This window comes from Carassius carassius, chromosome 22, assembly GCF_963082965.1.
Source record: "Carassius carassius chromosome 22, fCarCar2.1, whole genome shotgun sequence".
In the NCBI taxonomy this organism is placed as follows: Eukaryota; Metazoa; Chordata; class Actinopteri; order Cypriniformes; family Cyprinidae; genus Carassius; species Carassius carassius.
In genome coordinates, this window is record NC_081776.1 from 1,711,081 (window position 1) to 1,727,044 (window position 15,964).

Here is a 15,964-nt window from a genome sequence, read left to right on the forward strand (position 1 = left end):
CTGTCAAGATTGAAAAAGCAGCATCAAAGTGATCTTTATGACTGCTGCACTATACATTTCAAGTCTTTTCCATGTCACTCTGTAGCTTTATGTGGAAACATGTTTAAAGATGTCATGACTAGATGGCAGAATGAAGTTTGACATCTATAGCATCAAACCTAGTTTTTTAATTCAATCCAAGTGTGAATTAGTCTTTCGGAACTTGGAAGAAAACATGTATTTTCACATTTGTTGTATTTTAAAAACAAACAAAAACCCGTCAGACCTCCGTGTTTGACAGAAGAGAGAAAAAAAAAAAATATATATAAAAAAAAACAACAACAACAAAAAAAAATTTGATTAGTCACATTTGATTAATTTAATACATCCAAGGTATCACAGTTTCTATAAAAATATATAAAAACATTGATAATAATCAGAAATGTTAATCAGCATATTATTCTGATTTCTGAAGATCATGTGACACTGACGACTGGAGTAATGATGCTGAAAATACAGCTTTCATCACAGGAACAAATTACATTTTAAAGTATAATATATATATTTTAATTTATAATAATATTTTACATTTTTACTGTATTTTTTATCAAATAAATGCAGCCTTTCTGAGCACAAGACACTTAAAACTCCTTATTATTATGATGTCTTTAGTACTGTATCATTAAGTATAAATCAATACAGAAATAATCCTCCAGCAAGGATTTATGTATAGATGTTGTCTGTGTGGTTTTATTGTCCACTAAATAAAATGAATGCCAAAACATTTGATATTAAGGTATGTGATATAGTTTTATTGGCTGAATATTTACTATACAATATCTTACAGCTTAACTTTACTGCCAAATGTCTTGACTTCAGGGTGTAACGCTATATTCTCCATGAAGAAATGGCTTGTGTCTCCAACATGCATTATTTCACATACATAAACATTGCCAAAGCCAAAAAATATTCTGGAAGGAATTAGCTTTGCACACGATGATGGACTGATCACTGATTTCTGTATCTTCAAACTACGCACACATTTCTAATATTAATGTCATGCAGTTTAAGGATATTGCATGCTTCAGCTTATGCCCCGTTTAACCTCCCAGTCTCATTTCACAGGCAAAATAACTGCTGGATAAATCGTAGCTTAACATGTATGACCCTTTACATCATCCCCAGTCAAATAAAGAGTGCATTAGGATGCCAGAATCACACTCAGATCCAACATAAACAGCCTCTGTGGCTTTCAAACAAGAAACAACAAAGTTTCTTATTTCCTCCTGCTTTTGTTTGAAACACTAACTTAATAAGACTTATATGAATAAACTGGATTTCCTCCAGATGTGAGGAGCAAATCCTCGATTTCACAATGAATTATTTTCCTTTTGTGAGTTTTTGATTCACTAGTCTAGTCAAGATGAGCCAAAAACTAATGAAAACATACAGAGTAGAATAATTTTCTAGAATTTTTTGCTCTTTATATTTAAGAAAACCTTGACTTGTACATTTCCAGAAACATATGGCATACAGATGCAACTGAATTCAGTGACTCCTTTAGGAAAGAGTGATTCACAACAGCACTGTTTCACTCACCCATGTTGACAAATCCAATGTCCACGTATATCTTGGCACAGACGGACCCCAGCAGGTAGCCAAACACCGGACCGATGACTGATATCGTCTGGACGCATCCTAATGCAGACAGCAAGAATTTATTAGTTCGGGCTTTTTACCAAGAAAGACGGTGCTCTCTAGGAAAAACAATTAATACCAGGAAACCGTCAAAGGGAAAAACTGTCTGGGGACTTTCACTGAATTTGTGGAAACCGATGAAGCAGCAAATGCATGTGTCCTATTCTCTCTAATCATAAATGCATGAACAAACTTGTAGATGTACCGATGTAGAAGGCTGCATTCTCCTCCAGAGCGTAATCATCGATGTATGAGATTCCCAAAGGTTGCACTGGGGTCTCACCAATTCCTCGCAAGATATTCCCAAGGAAAACATAGATCCACATGGATAACATGGACTCGTGTTCGCAACCTGAGAAAGAGGGAAGAGAGGGGGAGAAGGTTTGCAAATGAGAGGCATTTCGAGAAATCAACACTTGACAAATATAGTGAATAAAATGAGACCGGACAAACAGGCGATGACAGATTACTGCACAGGCATGCATCTAAAAAAAAAAGGCCTAATATTAGTTAATTTGATGATGCTGAATTAAAAATTGTCAATAAAACTTTTTTTTGCAAAATAAGATTGAATATCTTTTCTAATTGCATATGTATCAGCTTTAGTGCACATGTCAAAATGACAAAGGCAGTCAAATGTGAAAAGTTTCGAGTGGAGTGGAAAAATATGTTCAAATACTTCATTTAATGTCAACAAACTTCTTTACAAACTAAGCTTTTTTTCACAAAATCTGTCATTTTCCTTCACTATTTGGATGTAGTAAAACATTATTTACATATTTTTAATTATTTACATATTTTCTTGTGTCACTAATTCTAACCTTGAAATCAGGATTAGGCGTAAAATAATGTCCTACATGTGAAAATCGTCTGAGAATTAAACAAAGAGTGGGAAGCTGGCTCAGACGAAGACTGGGATCATGTAATAAAGGATAATTCAAGACTTCCTCACCTTACAAATAGCTGTAAAAAGAACACAACAAAACGCATATATTTTGTGAGAAAGTGTGTCATGCTTGAGCAAAACAGGCAGCAGTTTGGGAATCAGCACACACACTTAGTCAGAAATAAGTAGTGGATTCATTCAGCAAATATGATGCCTTAGAAAGACTATATTAAACCATATGAGGCCGTACACAGCACCAGCGTATGTTAGTCTCCATCAGGCTTTAAAACTAGTTTCAAATCTAACACAAGCCATAGGTGGATCTGTACCTGAGCTCGGCGCAGAAGAAGCGCTGGGACCCACGGCCAGGACGCTAGACCTCACTGGACATGGAGAGAGGTTACTGGTGGAGTTCACTGATGATCCAATCGATGTTTCAAACTTGTAGCTGCATAGAAATCATCAACAAGTCAGCAGAAGAAATCAGAAACCATGTCACATGACAACAAAAGTTACACAGATTGATGAAACAAACAAACCTATTTGGATCAGAATACAGTTTTTTTTATTTTGTCATCAATAATGTAGACGAGAAAGATGCATCATAAAAAAAGTTTTTTATTTTGTCAAAAATAAGGACAGAAAAAACATATAACTAATAAAACAATTAAAATAAAATTATGTTACTGTACTGTCAACAATAATGAAGAGATAAAAACATAATGATAGTAATAATATATATATATATATATATATATATATATATAGTTTTTTTTTTATTTTGTCAACAATGAGGACAGAAAATATTTATCAAAATTATAATTATAATTAAAAAAAGAGTTTTCAATTTGTCAATAATACAGATGAACAAGATATATGATAATGATAATAAAATAATAAAATTAGTTAAAAATATTTGTTTTATTTTGACAATAATTAAAATAGAAATGATGCATCATAATGATAATTTAATAAATAAAAAAGATTAAAAAAAACAAAATACAAAATCTCAAATAATAATAATTAAAGTAATACTATTAACAAAAATAAAAGAAAAAATAATCTAGTATTTTGGGCATTGCCCTGCTCGAGGAGACAAAGCTGTACATTTATAAACTAAACTAATTGGTATAAATGAATAAGTTGTATTACAACCTATATCTGCACAGACAGTGAATAAAATGCACAGGTGAACCTCAAATCAATCACATTCTAGTCAGACTGAGCAGTTCACATCGTCAACATGCTGTTGCTGTAAAAAACGGGATGCAATACAGAATGCATCATTTCTATAAATAAACTGCTTCAAAAACATGGCCTAGATAGGTAAATTTACATTAAAATTCAGCATGTGAATCGATCACAGATATTTCACTCGAGTCACTTTAAATATACCCAAGCTGTGGTGCCTATGAAGAGCTGCATGTAAAACTGAAAACCTGGCACACTTATAAGGTTGAGATTGCAAGTCGATGTACAAGGATGAAGTTGAATTTGAATGAGCAGAGTGAGGACATGCAAAAGTCTGTTTGTTCTGTATATAAACTAAAAATGTTTCCTTGATACAGCAGCTTTACAATGGCAAAAAAAAAAAAAAAATCTGATAAAGAAATGAAACAAACACATACTAAATAAAACTCCATGGCATTTTTGGGCAGGGGAATAAACTGGATTCATGTGACCCTTTAAAACAGCTCACCATCCTGACATCACACACATTTTCACTTACGGATGAAACTTGGCTTACCGTCCGATTATAAAATGCGGCAAGGCAATCAGAAATGTCCCAAGTGACATCAACAGGCAGCCAATGGCGATGATCTTCGGACGGTGAAGTTTGGCACCAAAGTAACTCACGAAGGCGATCACTAACAAGTTACCTAGAAGCAGAGAATGGGCAAAACTGTTCAGACAAACATTTTATGATGTGGAAATTGTGAATGAGATTGAGATTTGCTGAAAATGTACTTCCCCTTAGTCCATCCAAGAGTTTACCTCTTTTGGATTGCCCCTCAATAAACCTCGTACCTGCATTTGGATCTCTCCCTTGTTTCTTGTATCACCGTACGTGACAGAAGGACTCCGTCACCCAGAGATCCAGCGGTATGTCGGTTCACGCTTCTTCCCCAGCCACCGAGCGGGAGAGAGGCGATCGCTTTGAGGGAACCCGCCTGGTCGTGTTTCGCGGGACCAGGGGAGGTCGCCGAGGAGGTGGGCGAGAGGAGATTCAGCACAAGATGGTCGAGTCGAGTCAGAGTCGAGTCAGGTCCCAGTGGACCCTCCAGAGTCGAGTCAGGTGATTGTTGAATTTTCAGAGTTGAGTGAGGTTCCGGTTGACCTTCCAGAGGCTAGTCAGGTGCTTGTGGACCCTCCAGAGTCAGGGCTAGTCACCGATGACCTTCCAGAGTCAGGGCTAGTCACCGATGACCTTCCAGAGTCAGAACCAGTCACCGATGACCCTCCAGCGTCAGGGCCAGTCACCGATGACCCTCCAGCGTCAGGGCCAGTCACCGATGACCCTCCAGCGTCAGGGCCAGTCACCGATGACCCTCCAGCGTCAGGGCCAGTCACCGATGACCCTCCAGCGTCAGGGCCAGTCACCGATGACCGTCCAGCGTCAGGGCCAGTCACCGATGACCGTCCAGCGTCAGGGCCAGGTACCATGGACTCTCCAGAGACAAGGCTAGTCATCGTGGACCGTTCTGAGTCAGGTCAAGTCACTGGGTGGCCTTCTGCTCCGCCCTGTTGGACTCCGGCATCGACCACAGGGGCTTGGTGGTCATCTGCTCCGCACTGGGGGACTCTGGCGTCGACCACAGGGGCTTGGTGGTCATCTGCTCCGCACTGGGGGACTCTGGCGTCGACCACGAGGACGTGGTGGTCCACTGCTCCGCCCTGGGGGGCTTCCGCTCTGACCACACGGACGTGGTGGTCCACTGCTCCGCCCTGGGGGGCTTCCGCTCTGACCACACGGACGTTGTGGTCCTCTGCTCCTCCCTGGGGGGCTTCCGCTCTGACCACACGGACATGGTGGTCTTCTGCTCCGCCCTGGGGGGCGCTTGCCCTGACTACACGGTTGTGGTGGTCTTCCGCTCCGCCCTGGAGGACTCTGGCCTTGACCACAAGGGTGTGGTGGTCTTCTGCTCCGCCCTGGGGGGCTTCATGTTGTTTTTTCCTTTTGTTTTTGTGTTAATGTCTGTCCCTGTTCCCCTCTGTTAGTCTTGCCCTCCGTCCCTCCCCCTGAACCTCCTCCGGTCCTCCTCCCTCCTGGTCTTCTTGTTTTGTGTTTTCATTCTGGTGCTGGTTCCCCATGTTTTTCTTTTCTGACCCTCCATCCCTCCCCCTGAGCCTCCACCTGTCCGCCTCCCTCCTGGTCTCTGTTTTGTGTCTGTCTTGGAGCGTCTTGGAGCCGCTCCGTAGAGGGGGGGGGTACTGTCACAGTGTCTGGGTTGTGTTCCCTGGGTTTCCACTAGGTGTCCTCCTGTTCCCACGGTGTGTATCATATTATCACTTCCTGTCTCCTTATTTGGTCACCTTCCTCCTTGTTTAGTTAATTGATTGTTCCCCACCTGTCTCCAGTTTCCCCATTATCCTTTTGTGTATTTATACCCGGTCTGTCTGAGTCTTTTTCACGGAGTCCTTGTTGTATGTCGTTTGCGTGATACTTCCCTGAGTCTGCTCTGTATGTATGTTCGTGTTATGTTATTGGATATTCTGGTTTTGACCTTGCCTGGACTGTTTACCTCTTTTGGATTGCCCCTCAATAAACCTCGTACCTGCATTTGGATCTCTCCCTTGTTTCTTGTATCACTGTACGTGACAGGTTTAGCCTTGCTTCCATTACTCTAGATTATAATTTTACATGCACAAGATGAATAAAGAGCTGAGTCACTTTTGAAGCTCATCGGAATAAAACTTTGATTATAACAAGTTTAATGGTGTTTCTGTGGCATACTTTTTTTTATTTTATTACTGGCATCCCTGCACACCTGCAAAGGTTGAAATATTAACTGATTAAGATTTTGGGATAATCATTATAAATTAATAATATATGTTAATAATAATAATAATAATAATAGGTAACACAACTATAATTATGTAATATGATTAAATAATACTTTAATATCAATATTTTATTTTGTAAATATTATATTTATTTTTATATAAATATTTGTACTTTTATTCAAGAAAAATGCATTAAATAGATTCATATTGAGATTTTATTTTGTATATTTAACATTTATTTTCTAAATTATTCTACTTTTATTCAGCAAGAATACGTTGAATAGATTAATATCTTTTTAAATATTACATTTTTATTTATTTTCTAAATATAATAAATAGATCAGTATTAATATTTTATTTTTGTAAATACTATATTTACATTATATTAATATATGAAATTGTATTCCTCCAGAATGCATTAAACAGATTAATATTTTAATTTATGTATTTAATATTTATTTACTAAATATTATATTTATATTTATTATATAAATATTTGTACTTTTTTCAGCAAGGATGCATTAAATTAATCAAAGTAACAGTAAAGACATTCATAATTTATAAAGATTTCCAATTCAGATAAATTTGGTTCCTTTGAACTTTTTATTCATCAAAGAATCCAAACAAATGATGCAAACAAGTATCATGGTAATAACATATTTTCTTTGGGACACTGCTATTTAGCAAAGTAAAGCATTTTAATGCAATGTAATGATTTATACATGTGGAAACTAAAAAATGCAATTTGTATTTGTGAAGATGAGAGCTCTTCACACTGTCGGATTTGTTGGACGACTGCAGATGAGGATGAGTGTAAATTGCAGCACACACGGTACATCTCAGTATTATTTTTCACCGGTGCAAGGAGCATCGCAGATGCTGAGAAAGGCTTGACAAGAACCTTGGCAGCTGGTTGGGAGAGATGACGGGATCGAAACATAGCAAAAGGTCTGCTGACGCATGAAGATCTGGTTCTTACCTATTTCAAAGCTGCCATCAATGACACCTATTAAGTAACTGGGGATGTCGAAGCGTCTTTCCAGCTGAGTTATTGTGCTTTTCATATAGCTTCCAGATAATGCCTTGGCGAAGTAGGCAAAGGACAAGGCCACAAGGAACATCTGTAATGAAACACAGAAAGAGAGAGGTTTTATTCACCAGCGCTTCGTCAGATGCTGGATGCACATCTCGCTCTCCCTCATTAACCTATTTTTGGACATGGAAGCAACTCTTCATTAATATGCATTTAAAATTGTAGGGGTGGGGGGGTGCATTTCTCAAACTGCATTGCAATATTGGTAGTGGCGACAAAAAGCGGATTAGGGGATCTTATGCCATGCTCTTGAGCGATGCTACTGCACTCAACCACAGTGACTTAAACCTCAAAATGAGCAAAACAAAGGCAAAAATGAGTCGCTGCTTTTGATGATGAAACACTGACACTTTTATCATCTGTTGTTTGAGTTTCTGGGTCAAAATCATCAGCATTCGCTGAGGTTTCACCTCGGCACAGTGGTGCATCTTAACTCTTGTGGGTTTTTGCGCACATGTGCACACTCGCTGTATCCAAATTAATATTCAACAGAAAGGTGGACAACAGAAGGGTGAAGAAGCGAAGAGAGAAGAGGCAAAAAAAGACGAAGCCAGAAGAGACGAGACGAGAAGCCTTTGATGATCAAATCATCAGCTATACACTCGTCTTTCAACCCACACTTGAATTTTCCATGTACAAAGAAGGAAAAAAGAGCTGAATCACTTTTTGAAGCTCATTGGCATAAAACATTTGATTAAAACAATCTTTTTATAAACTGTTCATTAAATTAAATGGACATTTCTTGCATCCTTGAACTTTATAAAATGATCATTATAATATCAATAAATACTTTTTATAGTAGATTATATATATATATATATATATATATATATATATATACAGACCAAAAGTTTGGACACACCTTCTCATTCAAAGAGTTTTCTTTATTTTCATGACTATGAAAATTGTAGAGTCACACTGAAGGCATCAAAACTATGAATTAACACATGTGGAATTATATATGGAATTATATACATAACAAAAAAGTGTGAAACAACTGAAAATATGTCATATTGTAGGTTCTTCAAAGTAGCCACCTTTTGCTTTGATTACTGCTTTGCACACTCTTGGCTTTCTCTTGATGAGCTTCAAGAGGTAGTCACCTGAAATGGTCTTCCAACAGTCTTGAAGGAGTTCCCCGAGAGATGCTTAGCACTTGTTGGCCCTTTTGCCTTCTGTCTGCGGTCCAGCTCACCCCTAAACCATCTCGATTGGGTTCAGGTCCGGTGACTGTGGAGGCCAGGTCATCACTCTCCTTCTTGGTCAAATAGCCCTTGATGCCTTCAGTGTGACTCTACAATTTTCATAGTCATGAAAATAAAGACAACTCTTTGAATGAGAAGGTGTGTCCAAACTTTTGGTCTGTACTGTATATATATATATATATATATATATATATATATATATATATATATATATATATATATATATTTATACACACACACACACAAACACACACACAGACACACACAGACACACACACATATATATATATACATATATGCATACATACATATATATATATATATACATACATACATACATATATATATATATATATATTTATATTTACATTTATTCATTTAGCAGACGCTTTTATCCAAAGCGACTTACAGACGAGGACAGTGGAAACAATCAAAAACAACAAAAAGAGCAATGATATATAAGTGCTATAACAAGTCTCAGTTAGGTTTACACATTACACGTAGTATGGGATTTCAAATAATATAATATAAAGAAAACAGAATAAAAAAAGAATAGAGCAAGCTAGTGTTAGAGGTCTTTACACACACACACACACACACATACAATTGCATAATTAATGAAAAGAATATAGAATATAAAAAGATTAGAAAGGTAGTTAGATTTTTTTAAAGAATAGAATTAGAATAGTGAGTTTTAAAGTTAGAGGGTCAAATAAAGATGGAAAAGATGTGTTTTAAGCCGATTCTTGAAGATGGCTAAGGCTGCTCGGATTGAGTTGGAGAGGTCATTTCACCAGGAGGAACATTTAATTTAAAAGTCCGTAAAAGTGACTTTGTGCTTCTTTGGGATGGCACAATCAAGCGACGTTCACTTGCAGAACGCAAGCTTCTAGAGGGCACATATATATATATATATATATAATATATATAAATTACATTTTAAAATCTATTCAAATAGAACATTTTAATAATATTCCACAATTTTACTGTATTTTTAATCCAATAAAATGCAGTCTTTAGGGCAGCAGTGGCTCAGTGGTTCATGTAGGTTGTCTACAAACCGGAAGGTTGGTGGTTCAATCCCCGGCTCCACCTGACCAAGTGTCGAGGTGTCCTTGAGCAAGACACCTAACCCCATCTGCTCCCGACGAGCTGGATAGCGCCTTGAATGGCTGACACTGCAGTCGGTGTGTGAATGAGTGTGTGAATGGGTGAATGTGAGGCAACTTGTAAAGCGCTTTGGATGGCCATGTGGTCTGTTGAAAGCGCTATATAAATGCAGTCCATCCAGTCTTAGTGAGCATCATAATGTTTCCAATCTTTCCACAAGAATTTAGATAGGTAATATGAGAACAGACCCCTCAACCAAAAGTTTAAAACACCGGGGGATCTGTGCACATACACAAGCATCTCTCACTGACTTCAAATCATCATAGATTTATTGTCCTTCATCTTCTTGGATCACAACTTAGATGACATTACACATGGGTGCAGAAATATGACCGGCAGTCAACAGCAACACGTGCTGGCCATGGCCTCTGGGCTAATTTTCAGCTTTAACAACAGTCCAGAGATTTCCTCACTCAAGAGCACATAGGTCCCTTCACGCACTTATGGATTTCCCAAGCATGTCATGCACTGATGTCTGCAGTTTACGCTCCATAGCTCTGGCACAGTGCAGAACCGAATTCCTTTGTACTTTGACGATAACATTATAGAAAAACGTTCTACTTTAGCATTTCCTCACTTTTGGTCCATTGACATTTTACATGATGTAACAGATTGTCTTTAAACTTAAACGTATATTATTTCAGCTTTTTGCCAAGGCAACATTTCTTATTTTCATTTAAATAATTTTAAATAATTATAAAATAACTAAAACTAAATAAACTTAAACTAAACACCAGAACTTATAGACAGTAAATAAATAAATACTTAAAATAAATTACTAAAAATAAAAATAAAATTAAACATCTACACCTATATAAAATAAATAAATAAATAAAATGAAATAAAAAATGCATTACATTATCTCATTTATATTAAATTTACTGCAATAACTAAATAAACCCAAAAAATGTTTTAACTACATAGGCATTTAAAAATAAGAGATAAAAATACAAGAAAATGACTAAAACTTTAACAAAAATTCAAATGAAAATATAGCAATACAATCTAATTCAAAATAATGAGAAAAATATATTATTAGATCAATGGCACTATTTTTTTTTATTTAAAGCCATTTAAATATTTTACATAGAAAAAAGGCAAATAAATGTATATTTTTAACAGATTAAACTCATTTGCATGACTTTTTCTTGTCAGTATATTTTGATATTTCCATTTTTTAACTGGCTGTGACGACTTCCAGATACAGATAAAACTCTTTAGTCCAAGCAATACCATAATTCACAAATATTTGGTGTTGGTAGGGATCATAAATGAACCAAAACTAAATGAACTAAACCCCGAACCTTTGAATGTGGTCCAAGTTTTTTTTACTGGATGAGACAATTTCTTATTTTTGTGTTATTGGAAGAAAAGCTTGTAGAGCTGGAACACCACTAATCAGCTTTACCTTAAGAGTCTCTATGAGTGCAATTACAATACCTTCATTCATTAGATTAGCCTGTGCTCCTGAAGCATGCAGATCATTTCTAAGATCAGACCTCAGGCTAATGCCAAGAATTTGGAAATCAGAATAGGCCTCCGTCAAGGTTTATCGGAGGATTATGATCAGGACACATCTTAGGTGAAATTTACTGCACCTTGTCATGGTCTCTTTTCATAGAAATGGCCTTTTCATTGTGCTTGCGTCTTTCGGTAGCTGTGCAAAATAATCTCATTTTAAGCAGCTTTTACACTGTTGTCTTATGCAAATTTAATCCCAAACAAAAACAAGCTCTAAATTCAGATCTCATCTGTATGTGCCGAATCTCAATGTGCAGAAAAAAAAATGATGTTACTAATTAAGTGCTGAATGTTTCTTAGTCCATCATATGGTTTGTTTGAGAACTCAACAAGAGCTCTTTCTGGATGCAGAAACACGTTTAAACCCAGAGGGTCGAAGGCTTGATACCCGAAACATGTCAGCTGATAACGTCTTCAGCTATTGCTGTTATGATCTTTAAAAAGAATTTAACCCCTCGATGTCCTAGAGAAAAACAGTCAGAATGCACTTTTGGATTTCTGCCATGTAGGACAATCTTGTCGTATCTCTTTGCTATAGTTTGATGCATAAGTTATTTTTTTTTTTAGTCCAGAATAGCATCCGTGCGCAATTATCAGCACAACCAACATCTCAGAATAACAAGAAAAGGTCCAGCAATCATCACACTCGAAACAAAAATGGCAGTGAATGAGTGTATGCAATGAATACAACAAAGTACATCCACCTGCTATCAACTAGCATTAGCAAACAGCAAATCATGGTTTAGTGGTGTTTTAATAAAGCAGGGATCCTAAAATAAAGCCCACGAGATCCACTTTCCTGCAGAGTTTCTCTAACCCTAATCAAACACACCTGAGAATGCTAATTAATGTCTTCAGGATCATGAGAAAATCACAGGCATAGCTAAACTCTGCAGTGCATTGGTCCTCCAAGACTAGATTTGAGGAACCCTGTAATAAAGTGTTTCTAAGCCACTACATGGGGTAGTTAAAGTCAACATTTGATTCCACTAGATAGTTAAAGAGAAGGCAAACAAATGCATCCATTGAGAATTTATAGAAAATAGAAAAAGGAAAGTTGTTCCAGAAGTGGACCAAGAGATTATATTTTAATGATACATATATAAATATAAAGACCAAAATGTTCTTCTTCTTCCGTGGAATAACATTCATAACATGAATTATTCACAATAAAGACAGTGTATTATTAAAGTAAACAAGGTTGATCTTGAAATTATTTTTACTGGTTTTCTCGGGCCGGTCTCAAAACCAATGCAGAAAATTGATTTAGATGTTTTTGAATGTAAAAACCACACAGACGTCATAAGTGGACCTCAGCCAACAGTATAAAATAATAAAAAAGCCAGTTCATTGCCACTTTAAGGTACTGGGGCTTTTGAAAGGTAGTATGTATATATGTATTCTCTGATATACACTCACTGGCCACTTTATTAGGTACACCTTGCTAGTAGCGGGTTTGACCCCCTTTTGCCTTCAGAACTGCCTTAATTCTTCGTGGCATAGATTCAACAAGGTGTTGGAAACATTCCTCAGAGATTATGGTCCATATTGACATGATAACATCACGCAGTTGTTGCAGATTTGTCGGCTGCACATCCATGATGTGAATCTCCCGTTCCTCCACATCCCAAAGCTGCTCTACTGGATTGAGATCTGGTGACTGTGGAGGCCATTTGAGTGAAGTGAACTCAATGTCATGTTCAAGAAACCAGTCTGAGATGATTTGTGACATGGTGCATTATCCTGCTGGAAGTAGCCATCAGAAGACGTGTTCACTGTAGTTATAAAGGGATGGACATGATCAGAAACAATACTCAGGTAGGCCGTGGCATTTAAACGATGCTTATTTGGCACTAAGGGGCCCAGAGTGTGTCAAGAAAACATCCCCCACACCATTACACCACCACCAGCAGGCTGAACCATTGAGACAAGACACAATGAATCAATGCTTTCATGTTCTTTTCCATGTTCAGACCAGGCAACACTTTTCCAATCTTTTATTGTCCAACTTTGGTGAGTCAGTGTGAACTGTTGCCTGTTTCCTGTTCTTAGCTGACAGGAGCGGCACCCGGTGTGGTCTTCTGCTGCTGTAGCTCATCTGCTTCAGGGTTCACCATGTTGTGCGTTCAGAGATGGTATTCTGCATACCTTGGTTATTTGAGTTACTGTTGTCTTTCTAACATCTCTAATCAGTCTGCTCATTCTCCTCTGACCTCTGACATCAACAAGGCATTTTTGTCAACACAACTGACCACTCACTTGATATTTTCTCTTTTTTGGACCATTCCCTGTAAACCCTAGAGATGGTTGTGCGTGAAAATCCCAGTAGATCAGCAGCTTTTGAAATACTCAGACCAGCCCGTCTGGCACCAACAACCATTCCACATTAAACGTCACTTAAATCCTCTTCTTCCCCATTCTGATGCTTGGTTAGAACTAAGTCGTTTAGATACCTAAATGCATTGAGTTGCTTCCATGTGATTGGCTACTGAACAGGTGTACCTTATAGAGTGGCCGTTGAGTATATATATATACTGTATATATATAAATATACTGTGTTTTAAAATAGAGCTTAAGTAAACCTTTACATTATAACCTTACAATGCATGCACATGACTGCATGTCTTATAGAGACACTGAATGGATCTTCTGTGGCTGTGCTCATGTGTTTATGACAGAGGGACTGTGGTTCATGACTTTCTCATTATTTACATTGTTAGCCATAATCATCACATCAGAAGCGCTGGCCAGGGGCATAAATTTCCTCTAACAGTTGGGGGGACACAAATAATACAGCTAAAATTGTTCTTGTAAGGACAAGTATACACATCCTTTCTACTATTAGTGTAGCAGGGAGACCGTGCCAAATTAAAGAACTTTTAAATAGAATTAAAGCTGATGTGGTCACGTGGTGCAGGGTTGCCGGGTTTTCCAAACAAAACATGCCCGATTGCTACCCCAAAACTAGCCCGATCGTGCAAAAACGCATTCCGGAGGGTAAAATACATGTTTTTCAGATTCCTCCGGTAAAATTCACATTCATATTACCTTATTGGGGTCGCTTCAACCCACGACAACAGTGTTAAAGTAACCCGGTTCTGTGGGCAAACCACGGACTCTGCAATTGAGGTGATGTGAAAGAGGAAAGCAGGCATTCGGACCAAAGACTGTGAGACAAGTGAGGGGGAGACTCAAAATGTTTCTAAACTGTTTCTTTTTGCCTTGTTTGCACTGTTTTACTACTTACAAAGTTATATAAAGTATAAAACATTGTTATTTACAATTGTTATTCAATTCATTGTTATTCCCCCCTGGGATTTCCGCCTATGGCACTGGCTCAAAACCCCCCACTGTTCCCAGTGCTTAGCTCTTCAGAAGAAGATTCCACCACAAACTGAGGATAAATCTTGTTTGGACCCAATGACGTTACAGTGCCAGAGGCCTATAAAGCCTGTTACATGGAAAGCAATGGACCTGCAAGCTCGCAGACATATTAGCGCTTCTCCTTCAGGCATCAACACAACATGACAATTGAGAATAAAGCTCCTATAGGTGTTGAAGTCCGAAGATTTACCTTGAGGCTTGAGCAACAGGGCCGAGCTGAGCTGGGGCCGTTCTCCGGTGACCGTATCTCCTTATTCGGCGGGTCCATTTTCCACAAAAAAATCTCGTTCTCTTTGGTCGATATCTCTCTAATGCAGTTTCTTGGCATTTATGCATGCACCCCTGAAAGAGAGACAGTTCGCATATGTGTGTGATCCATTTCTCCTGCCATAAAAACTGTTTTAGCAAGAATATGTTGTTCTTGTCACAGGTTTAAATAGAATTTGAGGAATCCACACAATTTGGCACACAGTGTGAAACAAAAGTGCTGCATTGAGTTTGTGCAATGCAGTTCTCGTTCTTATAGACTGATTGAAGTGACAACTCTAAGAATAGCAGCAGAAAGATCAGCTCCCAGGAGAAACGTGCAACGTTCTGCGGAGCGCATTTTCTCCTATAATATCCTGGCATGAGTTTCAAAGCAAAAAAGCATGTTTGAATTGAGGAAATCTTTGGAAAATATTACAATGTTGTTGCATTTAGAATAATTGATATGATGAAATCTAATTAAGTATATTGTGTAAACTTTTCTTTGCAAGCATGCAAACAAATGCATGCTTTTATATACTGTACGCTGATGTAATCTAATACCGCAGGCTTTCATTTTGTACTTATGTACCTTATACGTCGCTTCGGGAATTTTAATCTCAACAACCATTTTGAGATTAAAGAGCAATTTCAAATGAAACCAATGAACTTGTGTATCACTGAAATTCTTTTAGAATTTTTAAAAAATATATTATAAATTGGTTTATATTTTTATGATTTTTAATTTTAGTTAAGATTTTGTAATTTTGGAGGTTT

At 37.5% G+C, this 15,964-nt stretch overlaps 2 protein-coding genes across 6 annotated transcripts in view; one reads left to right on the forward strand and one right to left on the reverse strand.

Annotated features, from left to right (window-relative positions):
- Positions 1–15,964, forward strand: part of LOC132098658 (palmitoyltransferase ZDHHC17) — a 283,638-nt gene that overhangs the window by 135,792 nt on the left and 131,882 nt on the right. The gene's annotated exons all lie outside the window — the stretch shown is intronic.
- The window catches only part of LOC132098655 (solute carrier organic anion transporter family member 1C1-like), a 31,604-nt gene that overhangs the window by 13,083 nt on the left and 2,557 nt on the right, over positions 1–15,964 (reverse strand). For all 3 annotated transcript variants that reach the window (XR_009422958.1, XM_059504743.1, XM_059504742.1), the window contains exons 2-7: positions 15,132–15,283; positions 7,548–7,689; positions 4,311–4,443; positions 2,893–3,011; positions 1,883–2,029; positions 1,579–1,677 (exon numbers count right to left, since the gene is read on the reverse strand). Coding sequence is in view for 2 of the 3 variants with exons in the window: in XM_059504743.1 (XP_059360726.1) it covers positions 1,579–1,677; positions 1,883–2,029; positions 2,893–3,011; positions 4,311–4,443; positions 7,548–7,689; positions 15,132–15,269 (778 nt within the window). In the remaining variant the exon portion in view is untranslated. The remainder of the gene's footprint in view (positions 1–1,578; positions 1,678–1,882; positions 2,030–2,892; positions 3,012–4,310; positions 4,444–7,547; positions 7,690–15,131; positions 15,284–15,964) is intronic.